Raw genomic sequence first — 26024 nt, forward strand, 5'->3', positions numbered from 1 at the left:
ACAAAGATCATTGAAGGAGCAGTTGGTTAAAATCTGTATTTCAGTTCTTCACTTTCTTTAGTCTCCATGTTTGTTGCTAAAAGCTCATTGCTGTTGTGTCTCTGCTCTGCACAGAGATCAGCTGTCAATCATTAAACATTGTGGCCGGGACTTTGACCTCTTGTTGTCATTTCTCTTGTTGTGTTGATGTTTGAGTTTGTTGAGGTGGAGCTGGAGCCGTGGAGGAGATCACTGCTCATGATGATGTTTCTTTACCTAAACTCACATTTCTCCACATGGAAATAGAAACTTCTCTGAACTCTAAATGTTTGCTGGATATTTGTGTTGATGTATTTGTTGTTGTTGTTGTTGTTGTTTGACCTTCCTGTATCACTGAGCTTTGTTCTCACTGTGGAAACTAAGAAATCTACAATCACATTTACATTGATGTGTTTGTCAGATCAAATGTTGTAGTTGTTAAAATCCACTCACTAATAAGGTCTATGAGCTTTAATCAAAGTGTAAACATCATGATTATAATCATATCCATGTTACTAATGAACCTAACTAGTTCCTCCTCCAGCTGTTTATTATTCCTATCATTTACTTTTCCAGCCTTTTGTTGCTCTTGTCCCAACTTTACAGAAACAATCAGTGTATGTTGAACTCCAGGTATCAATAGATGAGATCATTACACTACAGAGAATGATGTATGACAGCTAACAGACCAATGTTTGCATTCTCTGAGTCAAATGTTTGAATATATAGTTAATGTTGTTGACAATAAACTTTGTGTGATTTATATTTTTGCACTTTGTATGTATATAGTGTGTGGGAACTGAAAATAAATATGTTGAGCAGCATCTTCCATGTCTGGAATGGATGTTTTCTTGAGTCTATAAGGTAACAATAATATAACCAGAGATGGACAGAGTACTCCACCCAAGTACTTGAGTAAGAGTACAAATACTACTGGTCAAAATGTACTCTGTTACAAGTAAAAGTAGCTCAGTCGAGTAAGAGTAAAAAAGTATTTGCTTCTAAAGGTACTTAAGTATCCAAAAGTACATGCTTTTAAATTTACTTTAAGTAAAATTAAGAGTAAGAGTACATTTCTTATTTTTCGCATCAATGAATTACTATAATTTTTTCTAAATGAATTTAAGGAGCTTTTAACTCTTGCTTCTGAGAATTAACTCTGTGAAAGCAGCTGCACTGATGTGCTGCTTTTAGGGGTTAGGGTTTCCTTCTTTGACAAACACAGCTTGTGTTCAATAGGATTTTAGAAAAAACTAGATAAAGTAGCATTTCCGGATGGAAATGCGTGTGAATGCTGAAAGCAGCGGGACGCTATTGCAGAATTAGCAAATAGTACAAGCAGTGATCAACATACAAATGTTTGACCAAGGTAGGAATGGAAACCACAACCTCATGGTCAGTAGACTTTCACTCTGCCTCTAGGCCACAGTGTACACACAGTTGCAAAGACTGTTGTCTGTTGATGAGCTGCACTCTGTGTCACTCTGAAGTTAATGAGTCCAAAGCTGCACCTGTTGGAAACACACTGTGTCAACACCAAGAAAGCATGAGAGTGACGCTTGAATGACTTACAATTAAAATTTCTGTGAATTTCAGGCTGAGAGCAGCAGGTTCAACATGAAGAAAGTTATCAGAAGTCAACATAGGACGACTGGGAAAGTAATTCACTATAATAGTTGTTGAGGCAAGATTTGAACCAACAACCTTCAGGTCTTCAGCCTAGTGAGCTAACCACTAGGCTACAGACACAGACAGTATGCATTCAAAAAAGTTTGACCATTGTCTACTTAAAAAAATTAAGGCAACAAAGTGACAATTAATATATATTCCCCTAATATAATTGAATAGAATTTTATTACTTCAACTTTGATTAAAAACTATTGATTTAATTAAGTAAATTTAAACAAAACAAAACTATTGAATAAATATTTACTAGGTATCTGAAGAAAATTAAGTTAGATTTACCAAATATTTGTGATAAAGTGATTTAGATTTACTAATTAATTAGGTGGAATTGATTTAGATTTACTAAATATGTGGATGATAATGCTTTATATTCACTAATTTTATGTGTGAAATTGAGGCTATCTTTCTAAATATTTGGTTAAGAATGATTTGGATTAAATAAATGAAATAAGTTATATCAACTTATAATTGGTACCACATGACTTAAAATCTATTTAATGTTATTAATTGTCACTTTGTTGCCATAATTTATTTATGTTGAATCTACTCAATACCATGTCTTCTTGTTGCAAGAATTTACTGAAAGTCAGTTAACAAATTACCATGTAGGAAAACAGCAGGTAAACATTTATTTATGCAGCTTTGTTTACATACACATTTTAACATTTTTCAAAAAGATTTCTTTTTGGTAAAATGCAAAAATACAAAGACATAGAGAGGAAGGCAGTATAGAAAAACAGACATAATGTATACAATAAGGATATGTATGCTGACAATCTGTTTATTATGTATTTTGATCAAAGCTAATTCTCAAGTGGTCTCATGTTCACAAGGAAAGATCAGAGAGATCTATAAATGTAAATATAAAGTGCAGAATGACCTTTGACCTCTGCCCATAACATGTTGCTGTTGCATGCACAGAAGGACTTTTGGGTGTGATTCACAGTAAGTTTTTTTAAACTGCAAAAACCTTTAAAATGTTTGCAGAAATGATAAAAAAGGCAAATATGTTTTTTAACAATTAAAAGAAATCAAAACATCCCTGTGCTGACTGGCTCAAGTCTGGGATAAAGGTCAGGTACTTTTGCTTGGTTCTTCATTAACTAAAGTGGCACCCAAATCATTATGTCCAAACCAAATTCCTCCATTAAAACATGCAACATCCCATGCAACACAGCAGCAAGTTATGCCAATATTGAGTCCTTAAAATTATAACCCTCCCCTCAAATGACTATGACAAACTAGAACTGCAGCACTGAAACTCAGGCAAAGCATTGAAGTAAACCATTTGACAGTGACTTAACAATTACATACAGACCATCCGCAATCTTTGAAACATCAACAACTACATCAGATAAAACAGATGTATATGTATATTTCCAAATTTTCTGGAGCTATGAGGCCTGCAAGCAGAGTGATAACATATTTCTGGAGAACAACAACCACTTGTGTGTCTGCCTATGTGAAAGTGGACTGTGTTTCTGAAAGGCTTCAGAAGTGTACCTGAGCTCCTTGGGATAGGCAAGATTCACTATGTGTCAAGCCAATGAGCATGGCACAAGCCTTTGGAAAGTTACCCAGAGCTGTTAGGACCTTTGTTCCGATGTCCTCAGGTCTTCTGACAGATTAGTTTGGATGCTGTTGATTTTCATCGCTTGCCACACTGTCTTCATCCTACGTACAATAACAAGAACATTTTGTATTTTAGACTGTACAGCAGAGAGACAGAGACAGACTTCTTTACATATTAAAATGTATTTTCAACTTACATCATACTCTTTAAGGAGCTGAATCCCCAGGGTACAACATCGGACAATAACGATGTCTCTGGTTATGTTGATGGTAGGAGCCTGAAATAACATACAAATGTCTGAAATTAAAAAGTTATGCATACAGTCACAGGCTAACATGTCCTCCTGTAGATTTAATATAAATATAAATTAAAAAAACATATGGTCAAAGTTACAATACCTTCAGTAGGATAGTCTGCCACCTCAGTCCCGTGGTCCCACCCTTTGAATGGTGGAGGTTCAGAAGAGAGTATTCATCCAGCTTGGACATGTGATTCTGTGAAACTCATCCTGAATATGAACGACAAATGATGTAGCCTGTAAACCATATTTGATCTTGAAAATACACAAAAACATGATATATGAGATGACGATAACTTATTTTATATCAAATAGTTGACAAATCACAATTGCAATACATAGCCTACAGTGGTCTTGAATTGCTGATTATGCGTGCATCTAAGAAATGCATAGCTTTAAGTCATTTGGATAAATTGATATTTTAAGCACAAACTCAGAGGGGGTGATACATGAAAATAAACTAAACGAGTAATAAAAGTTTAGACTTACTTTTCTATGTACAGTAAGGTCCATAATTATTTGGATGGCAATCATAACATATGTTTTCTGTTCCTCAGGCCCTGGAGGGGGATAAAAAACAACATGTTTGTTTTTATGTCTGCTTGTGATAGACTGCCACAAGGTCATCACCTATAAACATGATAACAGGATAATAATATAATTTTGTGACCAGAATTTTTCGTGCCTATAAAAAATTTTATAAAATACATTTAAAAGGCGAGTCTTGGCGTGGCCATAGTAGGAAAAAACATTTTGCGACCAGGTAACACACAAGCCTCTATCAAAAAATACCAGAACATGACGCCCTGTAAACATAATGCCAGACAAAGTGATTAAATAGAAAGAAAGACTGAAAAAATGCTGCAGTGTTTACATGTGTCGCAGCTACCGATACCCCACCCCAGTACAGTACAACCGACACAGGGTGCAATAAATAAACTCTTATTTACTCACTCCTCAAAAAAACGTGTGCCTTCTCGCTCGACCGTTAGCGTCTTTAGAGGGTAAAAGCGGGGGAGGGGTGAAGCTCCGATTTTGAATCGCGATATTAAACTTAATACAATGCTGTTAAACTTGTTAGATAACTTGCGGTAATGCAAAACAGTGTTCAACTGCTGGAGCAACGTAGTAATAAAGTGTCTTTATTGAAGCTTCTTACCTTGAGCAGATGACAGACAAGACGGTGTTGGCTGTGCAGACATGTTGGTGTGGTGCCTCAGGCGGAAGTGTAGCTACGGCGATTAACACCAAAGAGTTCCCATTGAGTAGAATTTATTAATTTTTCGACTTTGTTGACTTTACTGATAAAATATAATTAAAGCAGATATCAGTGGAATGTTTTTGTTAATATAAGTCCTAAATAGTCCTATTTTCCGTCAGCAATCACTTACATGAAGTATTTCAGCCTAAACACGAGTCTCTCCGTCACTCTGCTCTGCTGTAACCCGAGGAGAAAATTTTCCTTGTGGGATACAAGTGTTATCCAATGAGGAGAGAGAACGGCATGAAGGGCTGTGTGTGCAGCCAAGGGATGCACGTGAATGTGGTGACGTAGCACGAGGACCAATTGATGCCTGACAAGGGCGGGGGCTGCTAACTCATGGTGCGTTCAAAGAAACTCGTACTTTGTGTTTTTCCTTCCTGTGAAGTCATACCAGTTCGATCTGGTACGAGTTCACGGGTCGGAAGTTACGAGTGGCCGTTATAGGGAACTTTCACAGACAACAGGATGGTAAAAACACGAGCTACGGGTTACCTGGAACGCTACCAAGTCGTAGTTGTGACTTGAAGCTGTAACTTACGGTTTCAAAAGCCTGCCTTGAACGCAGCATTAGCCGAAACGGCCGTGAAGCTGATATCTGCTTTAAATCTTACTCAGTGATTTTGAGCTGATATTATTCAAACAAAAATGAGTAAAATGCAATTGATAAATAGTTCAAATTTGATTAAATCAACATAATAATATACCAAACTGCACAAAGTCATTTTTTTCATGTATAGGTTACTAGTTTTTATTTTGTAAATATTAATTTAGCCCAGTCACACTTTTTAGAGTGTGGGAGAGGCAAATAAAACCTTTAATAAGAGGATCACTGACTTCTGCTTTAAAAAAAAAGTAAGGAAAGTGCAGAAATTAGCCACACCAAGTAAGAAGAGGACTTTTTTGTGACCTGTGACTATTTTTTGGTGAATTAAAACAAATTAAAAAGCACTTAACAGCAAGTTACAAAGTTGAGCTCCTTCTCCTGCTGCTGTGAAAAAAATGCATTGGGGTGAATGAGAGCAGAGAGCTCCCTGGCTGCATTTAAAAAATATTTCAAATTATTATCTAAGTCTCTTTGCATTTTTGACCAGAATTTTAGCCAGAAGACAAGTGTGGCTACAAAACTGGAGAAAAATAATGTGTCTAGAGTTTAATTTGTGGCCGTGCTGACAGTTTAGCCAGAAAAATTTGAGAATGTTTTTTTGTCTCTCTCCACTCTGGCTGACGATGTCACCACTCTAGCTCTGCTCGTTAGACGCAACACACACCCATTATAAAGCTGGATTTTGTCAAAAAACTTAATGATTTTAAAACTGCCAAATATCAGAAACTGTTGAAGATATCAATAAGCTGAGTCATAGAGGAACACTTAAAAAGTTTGTCTACAGCTTAGAATTTGAATGAAGTCTCTAGCAGAAAGTATGGTGAAGCTTTAGTGGCTGAAAGAAGTAAGAAGATTTGAAGAGTTTGAAGACTGTTCCAATGCATTCTCTATGGGGGAAAAAAAATCAGAAATAGTTGAATATTGCAAAAAGTATGAATATTTGAAAAGAGAAAAGTAATTCCGATAATGTCCAGAAAAAGTAAATTCCCTTGACAAAGATCATTGAAGGAGCAGTTGGTTAAAATCTGTATTTTAGTTCATCACTTTCTTTAGTCTCCATGTTTGTTGCTAAAAGCTCATTGCTGTTGTGTCTCTGCTCTGCACAGAGATCAGCTGTCAATCATTAAACATTGTGGGCGGGACTTTGACCTCTTGTTGTCATCTCTTGTTGTGTTGATGTTTGAGTTTGTTGAGGTGGAGCTGGAGCCGTGGAGGAGATCACTGCTCATGATGATGTTTCTTTACCTAAACTCACATTTCTCCACATGGAAATAGAAACTTCTCTGAACTCTAAATGTTTGCTGGATATTTGTGTTGATGTATTTGTTGTTGTTGTTGTTGTTGTTGTTGTTGTTTGACCTTCCTGTATCACTGAGCTTTGTTCTCACTGTGGAAACTAAGAAATCTACAATCACATTTACATTGATGTGTTTGTCAGATCAAATGTTGTTGTTGTTAAAATCCACTCACTAATAAGGTCTATGAGCTAATTAACCTAACTAGTTGCTCCTCCAGCTGTTTATTATTCCTATCATTTACTTTTCCAGCCTTTTGTTGCTCTTGTCCCAACTTTACAGAAACAATCAGTGTATGTTGAACTCCAGGTATCAATAGATGAGATCATTACACTACAGAGAATGATGTATGACAGCTAACAGACCAATGTTTGCATTCTCTGAGTGAAATGTTTGAATATATAGTTAATGTTGTTGACAATAAACTTTGTGTGATTTATATTTTTGCACTTTGTATGTATATAGTGTGTGGGAACTGAAAATAAATATGTTGAGCAGCATCTTCCATGTCTGGAATGGATGTTTTCTTGAGTCTATAAGGTAACAATAATATAACCAGAGATGGACAGAGTACTCCACCCCAGTACTTGAGTAAGAGTACAAATACTACTGGTCAAAATTTACTCCGTTACAAGTAAAAGTAGCTCAGTCGAGTAAGAGTAAAAAAAGTACTTCAGTATCCAAAAGTAGCCTACATGGTTGTAAATGTACTTTAAGTAAAAGTAAGAGTAAGAGTAAATTTCTTATTTTTGATATCAATGAATTACTATAATTGTTTCTAAATTAATTAAAGGAGCTTTTAACTCTTGTTTGTGAGAATGAACTCTTTGAAAGCAGCTGCACTGATGTGCTGCTTTTAGGGGTTAGGGTTTCCTTCTTTGACAAACACAGCTTGTGTCCAATAGGATTTTAGAAAAGAAAAGAAAAGAGCAGACCTGAAAGTAACGAGTACTTTTCAGCCTTCCTAGAAATTAACTGGAGCAATAAAAGTAAAAATATTTGTCTTGGAAACAAGTAAGAGTAATAAGTACCAAAGAAATCTAATACTCAAGTAAAGTACAAATCCTCTGGATATGTACTTAAGTAGTACAGTACTCAAGTAAATTTACTCCGTTACTGTCCACCACTGAATATAACCAGACTTCATTGTAAATAGGAGAAGTTGAGATTTACAGCTGCTGCTCCTCGTACTGGAATGAGGAAATATCTGATTATCTGCTGTCAAACACACTGAGCTGCTTCTCCCTGATCATGTGTTTCCTTGTTCCCTCCCCTTCAGATCTACAGTTTGAAGATGGGTGGAACCAACATGTGGTGAAGAGGAGGAGCCGACAGGCCCCGTTCACTGCACAGACACATGTTGTTGAGATCAGAGCTCAGACTAGTTTCACTTCTGAGCAACAGAAACTCAGACAGTCGTCGTCGTCTGTGAGAGGTGAAATGGCGCAGAAAGGAGTTCATCTGGACCAGGAGACCTTCTCTTGTTCCATCTGTCTGGATCTACTGAAGGATCCAGTGACTATTCCCTGTGGACACAGCTACTGCTTCAGCTGTATTAAAACCCACTGGGATGCAGAGGAGGGGAGGAAAATCTACAGCTGCCCTCAGTGTAGGCAGACCTTCACACCGAGGCCTCCTCTGGTGAAAAACACCATGTTAGCAGCTTTAGTGGAGCAGCTGAAGAAGACTGGACTCCAAGCTGCTGCTGCTGATCACTGCTATGCTGGACCTGAAGATGTGGCCTGTGATGTCTGCACTGGGAGGAAACTCAAAGCTGTCAAGTCCTGTCTGGTATGTCTGGTCTCTTATTGTGAGAAACACCTGCAGCCTCACTATGAATCTCCTCCATTTAAGAATCACAAGCTGGTGGAGCCCTCCAAGAAGCTCCAGGAGAACATCTGCTCTCGTCATAATGAGGTGATGAAGATGTTCTGCCGCACTGATCAGCAGTGTATCTGTTATCTCTGCTCTGTGGATGAACATAAAGGCCACGACACAGTCTCAGCTGCAGCAGAAAGGACTGAGAGGCAGAGAGAGCTGGAGCTGAGTCGACAAAACATCCAGCAGAGAATCCAGCTCAGAGAGAAAGACGTGAAGGTGCTTCAACAGGAGGTGGAGGCCATCAATGGCTCTGCTGATAAAGCAGTGGAGGACAGTGAGAAGATCTTCACTCAGCTGATCCGTCTGATGGAGAAAAGAAGCTCTGAGCTGAAGCAGCAGATCAGATCCCAGCAGGAAACTCAAGTGAGTGGAGTCAAAGAGCTGGAGAAGAAGCTGGAGCAGGAGATCACTGAGCTGAAGAGGAAAGACGCTGAGCTGAAGCTGCTGTCGCACACAGAGGATCACACCCAGTTTCTACACAACTACCCCTCACTGTCAGCACTCAGTCCATCTACACACTCATCCAGCATCAACATCCGTCCTCTCAGACACTTTGAGGATGTGACAGCAGCTGTGTCAGAGCTCAGAGACAAACTACAGGACCTTCTGAGAGACACGTGGACAAACATCTCACTGACTGAGACTCAAGTGGATGTTTTACTGTCACCACCACCAGAGCCCAGGACCAGAGCTGACTTCTTAAGATATTCACAGGAAATCACACTGGATCCAAACACAGCAAACACACTACTGTTATTATCTGAAGGAAACAGGAAAGTAAGACGAGGTGAAGTTCAGTCTTATTCTAGTCACCCAGACAGATTCACTGGGTATTATCAGGTCCTGAGTAGAGAGAGTCTGACTGGACGTTGTTACTGGGAGGTGGAGTGGAGAGGAGAAGGAGTTAATGTAGCAGTCGCATACAAGAATATTAGCAGAGCAGGGAGTGAAAGTTTGTTTGGAGGTAATGACAAATCTTGGTCATTAGATTGTTCCAACAACAGTTTCACATTTTGGTTCAACAGCATCCAGACTCCAGTCTCAGGTCCTCGGTCCTCCAGAGTAGGAGTGTATCTGGATCACAGAGCAGGTATTCTGTCCTTCTACAGCGTCTCTGAAACCATGACTCTCCTCCACAGAGTCCAGACCACATTCACTCAGCCTCTTCATGCTGGAGTTCAGCTTTACTGGTCTGATGGAGACACAGCAGAATTGTGTAAACTCAAATAGACAAAGATCATTGAAGGAGCAGTTGGTTAAAATCTGTATTTTAGTTCATCACTTTCTTTAGTCTCCATGTTTGTTGCTAAAAGCTCATTGCTGTTGTGTCTCTGCTCTGCACAGAGATCAGCTGTCAATCATTAAACATTGTGGGCGGGACTTTGACCTCTTGTTGTCATTTCTCTTGTTGTGTTGATGTTTGAGTTTGTTGAGGTGGAGCTGGAGCCGTGGAGGAGATCACTGCTCATGATGATGTTTCTTTACCTAAACTCACATTTCTCCACATGGAAATAGAAACTTCTCTGAGCTCTAAATGTTTGCTGGATATTTGTGTTGATGTGTTTGTGTTGTTGTTGTTTGTGCTTCCTGTATCACTGAGCTTTGTTCTCACTGTGGAAACTAAGAAATCTACAATCACATTTACATTGATGTGTTTGTCAGATCAAATGTTGTTGTTGTTAAAATCCACTCACTAATAAGGTCTATGAGCTTTAATCAAAGTGTAAACATCATGATTATAATCATATCCATGTTACTAATGAACCTAACTAGTTGCTCCTCCAGCTGTTTATTATTCCTATCATTTACTTTTCCAGCCTTTTGTTGCTCTTGTCCCAACTTTACAGAAACAATCAGTGTATGTTGAACTCCAGGTATCAATAGATGAGATCATTACACTACAGAGAATGATGTATGACAGCTAACAGACCAATGTTTGCATTCTCTGAGTGAAATGTTTGAATATATAGTTAATGTTGTTGACAATAAACTTTGTGTGATTTATATTTTTGCACTTTGTATGTATATAGTGTGTGGGAACTGAAAATAAATATGTTGAGCAGCATCTTCCATGTCTGGAATGGATGTTTTCTTGAGTCTATAAGGTAACAATAATATAACCAGAGATGGACAGAGTACTCCACCCCAGTACTTGAGTAAGAGTACAAATACTACTGGTCAAAATTTACTCCGTTACAAGTAAAAGTTGCTTCTAAAGGTACTTAAGTATCCAAAAGTACGTGCTTTTAAATTTACTTTAAGTAAAAGTAAGAGTAAGAGTAAATTTCTTATTTTTCACATCAATGAATTACTATAATTTTTTCTAAATGAATTTAAGGAGCTTTTAACTCTTGTTTCTGAGAATGAACTCTTTGAAAGCAGCTGCACTGATGTGCTGCTTTTAGGGGTTAGGGTTTCCTTCTTTGACAAACACAGCTTGTGTTCAATAGGATTTTAGAAAAAAAAAAGAGCAGATCTGAAAGTAACGAGTACTTTTCAGCCTTCCTAGAAATTAACTTGAGTAAAAGTAAAAATATTTGTCTTGGAAATGTATTCAAGTAAGAGTAATAAGTACCAAAGAAATCTAAAACTCAAATAAAGTACAAATCCTCTGGATATGTACTTAAGTACAGTACTCAAGTAAATTTACTCTGTTACTGTCCACCACTGAATATAACCAGACTTCATTGTAAATAGGAGAAGTTGAGATTTACAGCTGCTGCTCCTCGCACTGGAATGAGGAAATATCTGATTATCTGCTCTCAAACACACTGAGCTGCTGCTCCCTGATCATGTGTTTCCTTGTTCCCTCCCCTTCAGATCTACAGTTTGAAGATGGGTGGAACCAACATGTGGTGAAGAGGAGGAGCCGACAGGCCCCGTTCACCGCACAGACACATGTTGTTGAGATCAGAGCTCAGACTAGTTTCACTTCTGAGCAACAGAAACTCAGACAGTCGTCGTCGTCTGTGAGAGGTGAAATGGCGCAGAAAGGAGTTCATCTGGACCAGGAGACCTTCTCTTGTTCCATCTGTCTGGATCTACTGAAGGATCCAGTGACTATTCCCTGTGGACACAGCTACTGCTTCAGCTGTATTAAAACCCACTGGGATGCAGAGGATGGGAAGAAAATCTACAGCTGCCCTCAGTGTAGGCAGACCTTCACACCGAGGCCTCCTCTGGTGAAAAACACCATGTTAGCAGCTTTAGTGGAGCAGCTGAAGAAGACTGGACTCCAAGCTGCTCCTGCTGATCACTGCTATGCTGGACCTGAAGATGTGGCCTGTGATTTCTGCACTGGGAGGAAACTCAAAGCTATCAAGTCCTGTCTGCAATGTCTGGTCTCTTATTGTGAGAAACACCTGCAGCCTCACTATGAATCTCCTTCATTTAAGAATCACAAGCTGGTGGAGCCCTCCAAGAAGCTGCAGGAGAACATCTGCTCTCGTCATAATGAGGTGTTGAAGATTTTCTGCCACACTGATAAGAAGTGTATTTGTCTTGTCTGCCTTGTGGATGAACATAAAGGCCACGACACAGTCTCAGCTGCAGCAGAAAGGACTGAGAGGCAGAGAGAGCTGGAGCTGAGTCGACAAAACATCCAGCAGAGAATCCAGCTCAGAGAGAAAGACGTGAAGGTGCTTCAACAGGAGGTGGAGGCCATCAATGGCTCTGCTGATAAAGCAGTGGAGGACAGTGAGAAGATCTTCACTCAGCTGATCCGTCTGATGGAGAAAAGAAGCTCTGAGCTGAAGCAGCAGATCAGATCCCAGCAGGAAACTCAAGTGAGTGGAGTCAAAGAGCTTGAGAAGAAGCTGGAGCAGGAGATCACTGAGCTGAAGAGGAAAGACGCTGAGCTGAAGCTGCTGTCGCACACAGAGGATCACACCCAGTTTCTACACAACTACCCCTCACTGTCAGCACTCAGTCCATCTACACACTCATCCAGCATCAACATCCGTCCTCTCAGACACTTTGAGGACGTGACAGCAGCTGTGTCAGAGCTCAGAGACAAACTACAGGACCTTCTGAGAGACACGTGGACAAACATCTCACTGACAGTGGCTCAAGTGGATGTTTTACTGTCACCACCACCAGAGCCCAGGACCAGAGCTGACTTCTTAAGATATTCACAGGACATCACACTGGATCCAAACACAGCAAAGACATGTCTGTTATTATCTGAGGGAAACAGGAAAGTAAAATTCATGAGTGAAGATCAGTCTTATTCTAGTCACACAGACAGATTCACTGACTGGCCTCAGGTCCTGAGTAGAGAGAGTCTGACTGGACGTTGTTACTGGGAGGTAGAGTGGAGAGGAGGAAGAGTTGATGTAGCAGTCGCATACAAGAATATCAACAGAGCAGGGAATGAAAGTTGGTTTGGAGGTAACGAAAAATCTTGGGCGTTATATTGTTCCAACAACAGTTTCACATTTAGGTTCAACAGCATCAAGACTCCAGTCTCAGGGCCTCAGTCCTCCAGAGTAGGAGTGTATCTGGATCACAGAGCAGGTATTCTGTCCTTCTACAGCGTCTCTGAAACCATGACTCTCCTCCACAGAGTCCAGACCACATTCACTCAGCCTCTACATGCTGGAGTTCGGCTTTACTGGTATGGATTCACAGCAGAGTTGTGTAAACTCAAGTAGACAAAGATCATTGAAGGAGCAGTTGGTTAAAATCTGTATTGTAGTTCATCACTTTCTTTAGTCTCCAATCTTTGTTGCTAAAAGCTCATTGCTGTTGTGTCTCTGCACTGCACAGAGATCAGCTGTCAATCATTAAACATTGTGGGCGGGACTTTGACCTCTTGTTGTCATTTCTCTTGTTGTGTTGATGTTTGAGTTTGTTGAGGTGGAGCTGGAGCCGTGGAGGAGATCACTGCTCATGATGATGTTTCTTTACCTAAACTCACATTTCTCCACATTGAAATAGAAACTTCTCTGAGCTCTAAATGTTTGCTGGATATTTGTGTTGATGTGTTTGTGTTGTTGTTGTTGTTGTTTGACCTTCCTGTATCACTGAGCTTTGTTCTCACTGTGGAAACTAAGAAATCTACAATCACATTTACATTGATGTGTTTGTCAGATCAAATGTTGTAGTTGTTAAAATCCACTCACTAATAAGGTCTATGAGCTTTAATCAAAGTGTAAACATCATGATTATAATCATATCCATGTTACTAATGAACCTAACTAGTTGCTCCTCCAGCTGTTTATTATTCCTATCATTTACTTTTCCAGCCTTTTGTTGCTCTTGTCCCAACTTTACAGAAACAATCAGTGTATGTTGAACTCCAGGTATCAATAGATGAGATCATTACACTACAGAGAATGATGTGTGACAGCTAACAGACCAATGTTTGCATTCTCTGAGTGAAATGTTTGAATATATAGTTAATGTTGTTGACAATAAACTTTGTGTGATTTATATTTTTGCACTTTGTATGTATATGGTGTGTGGGAACTGAAAATAAATATGTTGAGCAGCATCTTCCATGTCTGGAATGGATGTTTTCTTGAGTCTATAAGGTAACAATAATATAACCAGAGATGGACAGAGTACTCCACCCAAGTATTTGAGTAAGAGTACAAATACTACTGGTCAAAATTTACTCCGTTACAAGTAAAAGTAGCTCAGTCGACATGTTACTCCAGTAAGAGTAAAAAAGTACTTGCTTCTAAAGGTACTTAAGTATCCAAAAGTACATGCTTTTAAATGTACTTTAAGTAAAAGTAAGAGTAAGAGTACATTTATTATTTTTCACATCAATGAATTACTATATTTTTTTCTAAATTAATTTAAGGAGCTTTTAACTCTTGTTTCTGAGAATGAACTCTTTGAAAGCAGCTGCACTGATGTGCTGCTTTTTGGGGTTAGGGTTTCCTTCTTTGACAAACACAGCTTGTGTCCAATAGGATTTTAGAAAAAAGAAAAGAAAAGAGCAGACCTGAAAGTAACAAGTACTTTTCAGCCTTCCTAGAAATTAACTCCAGTAAAAGTAAAAATATTTGTCTTGGAAATGTATTCAAGTAAGAGTAATAAGTACCAAAGAAATCTAATACTCAAGTAAAGTACAAATCCTCTGGATATGTAGTACTCTAGTAAATTTACTCTGTTACTGTCCACCACTGAATATAACCAGACTTCATTGTAAATAAGAGAAGTTGAGATGTACAGCTGCTGCTCCTCGCACTAGAATGAGGAAATATCTGATTATCTGCTGTCAAACACACTGAGCTGCTGCAGCCTGATCATGTGTTTCCTTGTTCCCTCCCCTTCAGATCTACAGTTTGAAGATGGGTGGAACCAACATGTGGTGAAGAGGAGGAGCTGACAGGCCCCGTTCACTGCACAGACACATGTTGTTGAGATCAGAGCTCAGACTAGTTTCACTTCTTTCTTTTTTTTTCTTGTATATTTTTTGGGCATTTATGCCTTTATAGATAGTACAGTTGAGACAGACAGGAAATGGGGAGGCAGAGAGAGGGGGAACGACATGCAGCAAATGGCGCCCGACGCGGGACTCGAACCAGGGCCGACTGCAGCGAGGACTGTGCCTCTATACATGGGGCGCCCGCTCTAACCACTACGCCACGCGACGCCCCAGACTAGTTTCACTTCTGAGCAACAGAAACTCAGACAGTCGTCGTCGTCTGTGAGAGGTGAAATGGCGCAGAAAGGAGTTCATCTGGACCAGGAAACCTTCTCTTGTTCCATCTGTCTGGATCTACTGAAGGATCCAGTGGCTATTCCCTGTGGACACAGCTACTGCTTCAGCTGTATTAAAACCCACTGGGATGCAGAGGATGGGAGGAAAATCTACAGCTGTCCTCAGTGTAGGCAGACCTTCACACCGAGGCCTCCTCTGGTGAAAAACACCATGTTAGCAGCTTTAGTGGAGGAGCTGAAGAAGACTGGACTCCAAGCTGCTGCTGCTGATCACTGCTATGCTGGACCTGAAGATGTGGCCTGTGATGTCTGCACTGGGAGGAAACTCAAAGCTGTCAAGTCCTGTCTGCAATGTCTGGTCTCTTATTGTGAGAAACACCTGCAGCCTCATTATGAATCTCCTTCATTTAAGAATCACAAGCTGGTGGAGCCCTCCAAGAAGCTCCAGGAGAACATCTGCTCTCGTCATAATGAGGTGATGAAGATGTTCTGCCGCACTGATAAGAAGTGTATTTGTCTTGTCTGCCTTGTGGATGAACATAAAGGCCACGACACAGTCTCAGCTGCAGCAGAAAGGACTGAGAGGCAGAGAGAGCTGGAGCTGAGTCGACAAAACATCCAGCAGAGAATCCAGCTCAGAGAGAAAGACGTGAAGGTGCTTCAACAGGAGGTGGAGGCCATCAATGGCTTTGCTGATAAAGCAGTGGAGGACAGTGAGAAGATCTTCACTCAGCTGATCCGTCTGATGGAGAAAAGAAGCTCTGAGCTGAAGCAGCAGATCAGATCCCAGCAGGAAACTCAAGTGAGTGGAGTCAAAGAGCTTGAGAAGAAGCTGGAGCAGGAGATCACTGAGCTGAAGAGGAAAGACGCTGAGCTGAAGCTGCTGTCGCACACAGAGGATCACACCCAGTTTCTACACAACTACCCCTCACTGTCAGCACTCAGTCCATCTACACACTCATCCAGCATCGACATCCGTCCTCTCAGACACTTTGAGGATGTGACAGCAGCTGTGTCAGAGCTCAGAGACAAACTACAGGACCTTCTGAGAGACACGTGGACAAACGTCTCACTGACTGTGACTCAAGTGGATGTTTTACTGTCACCACCACCAGAGTCCAGGACCAGAGCTGACTTCTTAAGATATTCACAGGAAATCACACTGGATCCAAACACAGCATTCAGACGTCTGTTATTATCTGAGGGAAACAGGAAAGTAACATGGGGTAAAGATCAGTCTTATTCTAGTCACACAGACAGATTCACTTACTGGCCTCAGGTCCTGAGTAGAGAGAGTCTGACTGGACGTTGTTACTGGGAGGTGGAGTGGAGAGGAGAAGGAGTTTATATTGCAGTCGCATACAAGAATATCAGCAGAGCAGAGTGGGAAAGTTGGTTTGGAGGTAATGACAAATCTTGGTCATTAGATTGTTCCAACAACAGTTTCACATTTTATTTCAACAGGATCAAGACTTCAGTCTCAGGTCCTCAGTCCTCCAGAGTAGGAGTGTATCTGGATCACAGAGCAGGTATTCTGTCCTTCTACAGCGTCTCTGAAACCATGACTCTCCTCCACAGAGTCCAGACCACATTCACTCAGCCTCTACACGCTGGAGTTGGTCTTTACTCGTCTAATGGAGACACAGCAGAGTTGTGTAAACTCAAATAGTCAAAGATCATTGAAGGAGCAGTTGGTTAAAATCTGTATTTTAGTTCATCACTTTCTTTAGTCTCCATGTTTGTTGCTAAAAGCTCATTGCTGTTGTGTCTCTGCACTGCACAGAGATCAGCTGTCAATCATTAAACATTGTGGGCGGGACTTTGACCTCTTGTTGTTATTTCTCTTGTTGTGTTGATGTTTGAGTTTGTTGAGGTGGAGCTGGAGCCGTGGAGGAGATCACTGCTCATGATGATGTTTCTTTACCTAAACTCACATTTCTCCACATGGAAATAGAAACTTCTCTGAGCTCTAAATGTTTGTTGGATATTTGTGTTGATGTGTTTGTGTTGTTGTTGTTGTTTGACCTTCCTGTATCACTGAGCTTTGTTCTCACTGTGGAAACTAAGAAATCTACAATCACATTTACATTGATGTGTTTGTCTGATCAAATGTTGTTGTTGTTAAAATCCACTCACTAATAAGGTCTATGAGCTTTAATCAAAGTGTAAACATCATGATTATAATCATATCCATGTTACTAATTAACCTAACTAGTTGCTCCTCCAGCTGTTTATTATTCCTATCATTTACTTTTCCAGCCTTTTGTTGCTCTTGTCCCAACTTTACAGAAACAATCAGTGTATGTTGAACTCCAGGTATCAATAGATGAGATCATTACACTACAGAGAATGATGTGTGACAGCTAACAGACCAATGTTTGCATTCTCTGAGTGAAATGTTTGAATATATAGTTAATGTTGTTGACAATAAACTTTGTGTGATTTATATTTTTGCACTTTGTATGTATATGGTGTGTTGGAACTGAAAATAAATATGTTGAGCAGCATCTTCCATGTCTGGAATGGATGTTTTCTTGAGTCTATAAGGTAACAATAATATAACCAGAGATGGACAAAGTACTCCACCCCAGTACTTGAGTAAGAGTACAAATACTACTGGTCAAAATTTACTCTGTTACAAGTAAAAGTAGCTCAGTCGAGTAAGAGTAAGAAAGTACTTGCTTCTAAAGGTACTTAAGTATCCAAAAGTACAAGCTTTTAAATTTACTTTAAGTAAAAGTAAGAGTAAGAGTACATTTCTTATTTTTCACATCAATGAATTACTATATTTTTTTCTAAATGAATTTAAGGAGCTTTTAACTCTTGTTTCTGAGAATGAACTCTTTGAAAGCAGCTGCACTGATGTGCTGCTTTTAGGGGTTAGGCTTTCCTTCTTTGACAAACACAGCTTGTGTGCAATAGGATTTTAGAAAAAACTAGATAAAGTAGCATTTCCTGATGGAAATGCGTGTGAATGCTGAAAGCAGCTGGACGCTATTGCAGAATTAGCAAATAGTACAAGCAGTGATCACCATACAAATGTTTGACCAAGGTAGGAATCAAAACCACAACCTCATGGTCAGTAGACTTTCACTCTGCCTCTAGGCCACAGTGTACACACAGTTGCAAAGACTGTTGTCTGTCGATGAGCTGCACTCTGTCTCACTCTGAAGTTAATGAGTCCAAAGCTGCACCTGTTGGAAACACACTGTGTCAACACCAAGAAAGCTTGAGAGTGAAGCTTGAATGACTTACAATTAAAATTTCTGTGAATTTCAGGCTGAGAGCAGCAGGTTCAACATGAAGAAAGTTATCAGAAGTCAACATAGGACGACCGGGAAAGTAATTCACTATAATTGTTGTTGAGGCAAGATATGAACCAACAACCTTCAGGTCTTCAGCCCAGTGAGCTGACCACTAGGCTACAGACACAGACAGTATGTGAGAGGCAAAGAAAACCTTTAATAAGAGGATCACTGGCTTCTGCTTAAAAAAAAAAAAGTAAGGAAAGTGCAGAAATTAGCCACACCAAGTAAGAAGAGGACTTTTTTGTGACCTGTGACCATTTTTTGGTGAATTAAAACGAATTAAAAAGCACTTAACAGCAAGTTACAAAGTTGAGCTCCTTCTCCTGCTGCTGTGAAAAAAATGCATTGGGGTGAATGAGAGCAGAGAGCTCCCTGGCTGCATTTAAAAAATATTTTAAATTATTATCTAAGTCTCTTTGCATTGTTGACCAGAATTTTAGCCAGAAGACAAGTGTGGCAACAAAACTGGAGAAAATAATGTGTCTAGAGTTTAATTTGTGGCCGTGCTGACAGTTTAGCCAGAAAAATTCGAGAATGTTTTTTTGCCTCTCTCCACTCTGGCTGACGATGTCAACACTCTAGCTCTGCTCGTTAGACGCAACATTCACCCATTATAGAGCTGGATTTTGTCAAAAAACTTAATGATTTTAATACTGCCAAATATCAGAAACTGTTGAAGATATCAATAAGCTGAGTCATAGAGGAACACTTAAAAAGTTTGTCTACAGCTTAGAATTTGAATGAAATCTCTAGCAGAAAGTATGGTGAAGCTTTAGTGGCTGAAAGAAGTAAGAAGATTTGAAGAGTTTGAAGACTGTTCCAATGCATTCTCTATGGGGGAAAAAAAATCAGAAATAGTTGAATATTGCAAAAAGTATGAATATTTGAAAAGAGAAAAGTAATGTAATTCCGATAATGTCCAGAAAAAGCTACACGATTTGATGTATGAATTGTTGAAATAGCACAAAGTATGAAGGACTAGAAGAAGACTGTAAAAAGGCGGAAGAAAATGGCCGAACAGAAGAACAATAGTGTGAACACTAAAAAGAGCAGACCTGAAACTAACAAGTACTTTTCAGCCTTCCTAGAAATTAACTCGAGTAAAAGTAAAAATATTTGTCTTGGAAATGTATTCAAGTAAGAGTAATAAGTACCAAAGAAATCTAATACTCAAGTAAAATACAAATCCTCTGGATATAGTACTCAAGTGAATTTACTCCGTTACTGTCCACCACTGAATATAACCAGACTTCATTGTAAATAGGAGAAGTTGAGATTTACAGCTGCTGCTCCTCGCACTGGAATGAGGAAATATCTGATTATCTGCTCTCAAACACACTGAGCTGCTGCAGCCTGATCATGTGTTTCCTTGTTCCCTCCCCTTCAGATCTACAGTTTGAAGATGGGTGGAACCAACATGTGGTGAAGAGGAGGAGCCGACAGGCCCCGTTCACTGCACAGACACATGTTGTTGAGATCAGAGCTCAGACTAGTTTCACTTCTGAGCAACAGAAACTCAGACAGTCGTCGTCGTCTGTGAGAGGTGAAATGGCGCAGAAAGGAGTTCATCTGGACCAGGAGACCTTCTCTTGTTCCATCTGTCTGGATCTACTGAAGGATCCAGTGGCTATTCCCTGTGGACACAGCTACTGCTTCAGCTGTATTAAAACCCACTGGGATGCAGAGGATGGGAAGAAAATCTACAGCTGCCCTCAGTGTAGGCAGACCTTCACACCGAGGCCTCCTCTGGTGAAAAACACCATGTTAGCAGCTTTAGTGGAGCAGCTGAAGAAGACTGGACTCCAAGCTGCTGCTGCTGATCACTGCTATGCTGGACCTGAAGATGTGGCCTGTGATTTCTGCACTGGGAGGAAACTCAAAGCTGTCAAGTCCTGTCTGGTATGTCTGGTCTCTTATTGTGAGAAACACCTGCAGCCTCATTATGAATCTCCTTCATTTAAGAAACACAAGCTGGTGGAGCCCTCCAAGAAGCTCCAGGAGAACATCTGCTCTCGTCATAATGAGGTGATGAAGATTTTCTGCCGCACTGATAAGAAGTGTATTTGTCTCGTCTGCCTTGTGGATGAACATAGAGGCCACGACACAGTCTCAGCTGCAGCAGAAAGGACTGAGAGGCAGAGAGAGCTGGAGCTGAGTCGACAAAACATCCAGCAGAGAATCCAGCTCAGAGAGAAAGACGTGAAGGTTCTTCAACAGGAGGTGGAGGCCATCAATGGCTCTGCTGATAAAGCAGTGGAGGACAGTGAGAAGATCTTCACTCAGCTGATCCGTCTGATGGAGAAAAGAAGCTCTGAGCTGAAGCAGCAGATCAGATCCCAGCAGGAAACTCAAGTGAGTGGAGTCAAAGAGCTGGAGAAGAAGCTGGAGCAGGAGATCACTGAGCTGAAGAGGAAAGACGCTGAGCTGAAGCTGCTGTCGCACACAGAGGATCACACCCAGTTTCTACACAACTACCCCTCACTGTCAACACTCAGTCCATCTACACACTCATCCAGCATCAACATCCGTCCTCTCAGACACTTTGAGGACGTGACAGCAGCTGTGTCAGAGCTCAGAGACAAACTACAGGACCTTCTGAGAGACACATGGACAAACGTCTCACTGACAGTGACTCAAGTGGATGTTTTACTGTCACCACCACCAGAGCCCAGGACCAGAGCTGACTTCTTAAGATATTCACAGGAAATCACACTGGATCCAAACACAGCATACAGAGAACTGTTATTATCTGAAGGAAACAGGAAAGTAACATCTACGAGTAAAGATCAGCCTTATTCTCGTCACCCAGACAGATTCACTTCATATCTTCAGGTCCTGAGCAGAGAGAGTCTGACTGGACGTTGTTACTGGGAGGTGGAGTGGAGAGGAGGAGTTTATGTAGCAGTCGCATACAAGAATATCAGCAGATCAGGGGGAGGAAGTTGGTTTGGAGGTAATGACAAATCTTGGTCATTAGATTGTTCCAACAACAGTTTCATATTTAGTTTCAACAACATCCAGACTCCAGTCTCAGGTCCCCAGTCCTCCAGAGTAGGAGTGTATCTGGATCACAGAGCAGGTATTCTGTCCTTCTACAGTGTCTCTGAAACCATGACTCTCCTCCACAGAGTCCAGACCACATTCACTCAGCCTCTACACGCTGGAGTTCGGCTTTACTGGCCTTATAGTGGAGTCACAGCAGAGTTGTGTAAACTCAAATAGACAAAGATCATTGAAGGAGCAGTTGGTTAAAATCTGTATTTTAGTTCATCACTTTCTTTACTCTCCATGTTTGTTGCTAAAAGCTCGTTGCTGTTGTGTCTCTGCACTGCACAGAGATCAGCTGTCAATCATTAAACATTGTGGGCGGGACTTTGACCTCTTGTTGTCATTTCTCTTGTTGTGTTGATGTTTGAGTTTGTTGAGGTGGAGCTGGAGCCGTGGAGGAGATCACTGCTCATGATGATGTTTCTTTACCTAAACTCACATTTCTCCACATGGAAATAGAAACTTCTCTGAGCTCTGAATGTTTGCTGGATATTTGTGTTGATGTGTTTGTGTTGTTGTTGTTTGACCTTCCTGTATCACTGAGCTTTGTTCTCACTGTGGAAACTAAGAAATCTACAATCACATTTACATTGATGTGTTTGTCAGATCAAATGTTGTTGTTGTTAAAATCCACTCACTAATAAGGTCTATGAGCTTTAATCAAAGTGTAAACATCATGATTATAATCATATCCATGTTACTAATGAACCTAACTAGTTGCTCCTCCAGCTGTTTATTATTCCTATCATTTACTTTTCCAGCCTTTTGTTGCTCTTGTCCCAACTTTACAGAAACAATCAGTGTATGTTGAACTCCAGGTATCAATAGATGAGATCATTACACTACAGAGAATGATGTATGACAGCTAACAGACCAATGTTTGCATTCTCTGAGTGAAATGTTTGAATATATAGTTAATGTTGTTGACAATAAACTTTGTGTGATTTATATTTTTGCACTTTGTATGTATATGGTGTGTGGGAACTGAAAATAAATATGTTGAGCAGCATCTTCCATGTCTGGAATGGATGTTTTCTTGAGTCTATAAGGTAACAATAATATAACCAGAGATGGACAGAGTACTTCACCCCAGTACTTGAGTAAGAGTACAAATACTACTGGTCAAAATTTACTCTGTTACAAGTAAAAGTAGCTCAGTCGAGTAAGAGTAAAAAAGTACTTGCTTCTAAAGGTACTTAAGTATCCAAAAGTACATGCGTTTAAATTTACTTTAAGTAAAAGTAAGAGTAAGAGTAAATTTCTTATTTTTCACATCAATGAATTACTATAATTTTTTCTAAATGAATTTAAGGAGCTTTTAACTCTTGTTTCTGAGAATGAACTCTTTGAAAGCAGCTGCACTGATGTGCTGCTTTTAGGGGTTAGGGTTTCCTTCTTTGACAAACACAGCTTGTGTCCAATAGGATTAAAAAAAAAAAAAAAAAAAAAGAGCAGACCTGAAAGTAACGAGTACTTTTCAGCCTTCCTAGAAATTAACTCGAGTAAAAGTAAAAATATTTGTCTTGGAAATGTATTCAAGTAAGAGTAATAAGTACCAAAGAAATCTAATACTCAAGTTAAGTACAAATCCTCTGGATATGTACTAAAGAACAGTACTCAAGTAAATTTACTCCGTTACTGTCCACCACTGAATATAACCAGACTTCATTGTAAATAGGAGGAGTTGAGATTTACAGCTGCTGCTCCTCGCACTGGAATGAGGAAATATCTGATTATCTGCTCTCAAACACACTGAGCTGCTGCTCCCTGATCATGTGTTTCCTTGTTCCCTCCCCTTCAGATCTACAGTTTGAAGATGGGTGGAACCAACATGTGGTGAAGAGGAGGAGCCGACAGGCCCCGTTCACCGCACAGACACATGTTGTTGAGATCAGAGCTCAGACTAGTTTCACTTCTGAGCAACAGAAACTCAGACAGTCGTCGTCGTCGTCTGTGAGAGGTGAAATGGCGCAGAAAGGAGTTCATCTGGACCAGGAGACTTTCTCTTGTTCCATCTGTCTGGATCTACTGAAGGATCCAGTGGCTATTCCCTGTGGACACAGCTACTGCTTCAGCTGTATTAAAACCCACTGGGATGCAGAGGATGGGAAGAAAATCTACAGCTGTCCTCAGTGTAGGCAGACCTTCACACCGAGGCCTCCTCTGGTGAAAAACACCATGTTAGCAGCTTTAGTGGAGCAGCTGAAGAAGACTGGACTCCAAGCTGCTGCTGCTGATCACTGCTATGCTGGACCTGAAGATGTGGCCTGTGATGTCTGCACTGGGAGGAAACTCAAAGCTGTCAAGTCCTGTCTGGTATGTCTGGTCTCTTATTGTGAGAAACACCTGCAGCCTCATTATGAATCTCCTTCATTTAAGAATCACAAGCTGGTGGAGCCCTCCAAGAAGCTCCAGGAGAACATCTGCTCTCGTCATGATGAGGTGATGAAGATTTTCTGCCGCACTGATCAGCAGTGTATCTGTTATCTCTGCTCTGTGGATGAACATAAAGGCCACGACACAGTCTCAGCTGCAGCAGAAAGGACTGAGAGGCAGAGAGAGCTGGAGCTGAGTCGACAAAACATCCAGCAGAGAATCCAGCTCAGAGAGAAAGACGTGAAGGTGCTTCAACAGGAGGTGGAGGCCATCAATGGCTCTGCTGATAAAGCAGTGGAGGACAGTGAGAAGATCTTCACTCAGCTGATCCGTCTGATGGAGAAAAGAAGCTCTGAGCTGAAGCAGCAGATCAGATCCCAGCAGGAAACTCAAGTGAGTGGAGTCAAAGAGCTTGAGAAGAAGCTGGAGCAGGAGATCACTGAGCTGAAGAGGAAAGACGCTGAGCTGAAGCTGCTGTCGCACACAGAGGATCACACCCAGTTTCTACACAACTACCCCTCACTGTCAGCACTCAGTCCATCTACACACTCATCCAGCATCAACATCCGTCCTCTCAGACACTTTGAGGATGTGACAGCAGCTGTGTCAGAGCTCAGAGACAAACTACAGGACCTTCTGAGAGACACATGGACAAACGTCTCACTGACAGAGACTCAAGTGGATGTTTTACTGACACCACCACCAGAGCCCAAGACCAGAGCTGACTTCTTAAGATATTCACAGGAAATCACACTGGATCCAAACACAGCAAACAGTTGCCTGTTATTATCTGAGGGAAACAGGAAAGTAACATGGGGTAAAGATCAGTCTTATTCTAGTCACCCAGACAGATTCACTTCATATGTTCAGGTCCTGAGTAGAGAGAGTCTGACTGGACGTTGTTACTGGGAGGTGGAGTGGAGAGGAGAAGGAGTTTCTGTAGCAGTCGCATACAAGAATATCAGCAGAGCAGGGGATAAAAGTTGGTTTGGAGGTAACGACAAATCTTGGTCATTAGATTGTTACAACAACAGTTTCACATTTATGTTCAACAACATCCAGACTCCAGTCTCAGGTCCTCAGTCCTCCAGAGTAGGAGTGTATCTGGATCACAGAGCAGGTATTCTGTCCTTCTACAGCGTCTCTGAAACCATGACTCTCCTCCACAGAGTCCAGACCACATTCACTCAGCCTCTACACGCTGGAGTTTGGGCTGGTTATGGAGCCACAGCAGAGTTGTATAAACTCAAATAGTCAAAGATCATTGAAGGAGCAGTTGGTTTGAATCTGTATTTTAGTTCATCACTTTCTTTAGTCTCCATGTTTGTTGCTAAAAGCTCGTTGCTGTTGTGTCTCTGCTCTGCACAGAGATCAGCTGTCAATCATTAAACATTGTGGGCGGGACTTTGACCTCTTGTTGTCATTTCTCTTGTTGTGTTGATGTTTGAGTTTGTTTAGGTGGAGCTGGAGCCGTGGAGGAGATCACTGCTCATGATGATGTTTCTTTACCTAAACTCACATTTCTCCACATGGAAATAGAAACTTCTCTGAGCTCTAAATGTTTGTTGGATATTTGTGTTGATGTGTTGGTTGTAGTTGTTGTTTGACCTTCCTGTATCACTGAGCTTTGTTCTCACTGTGGAAACTAAGAAATCTACAATCACATTTACATTGATGTGTTTGTCAGATCAAATGTTGTAGTTGTTAAAATCCACTCACTAATAAGGTCTATGAGCTTTAATCAAAGTGTAAACATCATGATTATAATCATATCCATGTTACTAATGAACCTAACTAGTTGCTCCTCCAGCTGTTTATTATTCCTATCATTTACTTTTCCAGCCTTTTGTTGCTCTTGTCCCAACTTTACAGAAACAATCAGTGTATGTTGAACTCCAGGTATCAATAGATGAGATCATTACACTACAGAGAATGATGTGTGACAGCTAACAGACCAATGTTTGCATTCTCTGAGTGAAATGTTTGAATATATAGTTA

The 26024-nt window shown here is 40.5% G+C and overlaps 3 protein-coding genes across 3 annotated transcripts; all 3 read left to right on the forward strand.

Annotated features, from left to right (window-relative positions):
* Window positions 1-8095: 8095 nt before the first annotated feature.
* LOC310999797 (uncharacterized protein) lies at window positions 8096-13271 on the forward strand (the record flags this gene model as incomplete). Its single annotated transcript, XM_083990363.1, is given in 3 exon segments — window positions 8096-8149; window positions 8152-9837; window positions 11421-13271. Coding segments are annotated over 3 exon segments (3591 nt in total).
* A 2021-nt stretch (window positions 13272-15292) lies between these two features.
* On the forward strand, window positions 15293-16963 carry LOC310999798 (tripartite motif-containing protein 16-like; the record flags this gene model as incomplete). The annotated part of the gene is made up of 2 exons (XM_083990364.1): window positions 15293-15763; window positions 15830-16963. 2 exons carry the CDS (start codon window positions 15293-15295, stop codon window positions 16961-16963), a joined length of 1605 nt encoding a protein of 534 aa, XP_083846490.1.
* A 3187-nt stretch (window positions 16964-20150) lies between these two features.
* On the forward strand, window positions 20151-25280 carry LOC310999799 (uncharacterized protein; the record flags this gene model as incomplete). The annotated part of the gene is made up of 2 exons (XM_083990365.1): window positions 20151-21812; window positions 23433-25280. 2 exons carry the CDS (start codon window positions 20151-20153, stop codon window positions 25278-25280), a joined length of 3510 nt encoding a protein of 1169 aa, XP_083846491.1.
* Window positions 25281-26024: the final 744 nt, after the last annotated feature.

The sequence above is a fragment of the Trachurus trachurus genome, assembly GCF_905171665.1.
Source record: "Trachurus trachurus genome assembly, chromosome: 16".
NCBI classification, from domain to species: Eukaryota; Metazoa; Chordata; class Actinopteri; order Carangiformes; family Carangidae; genus Trachurus; species Trachurus trachurus.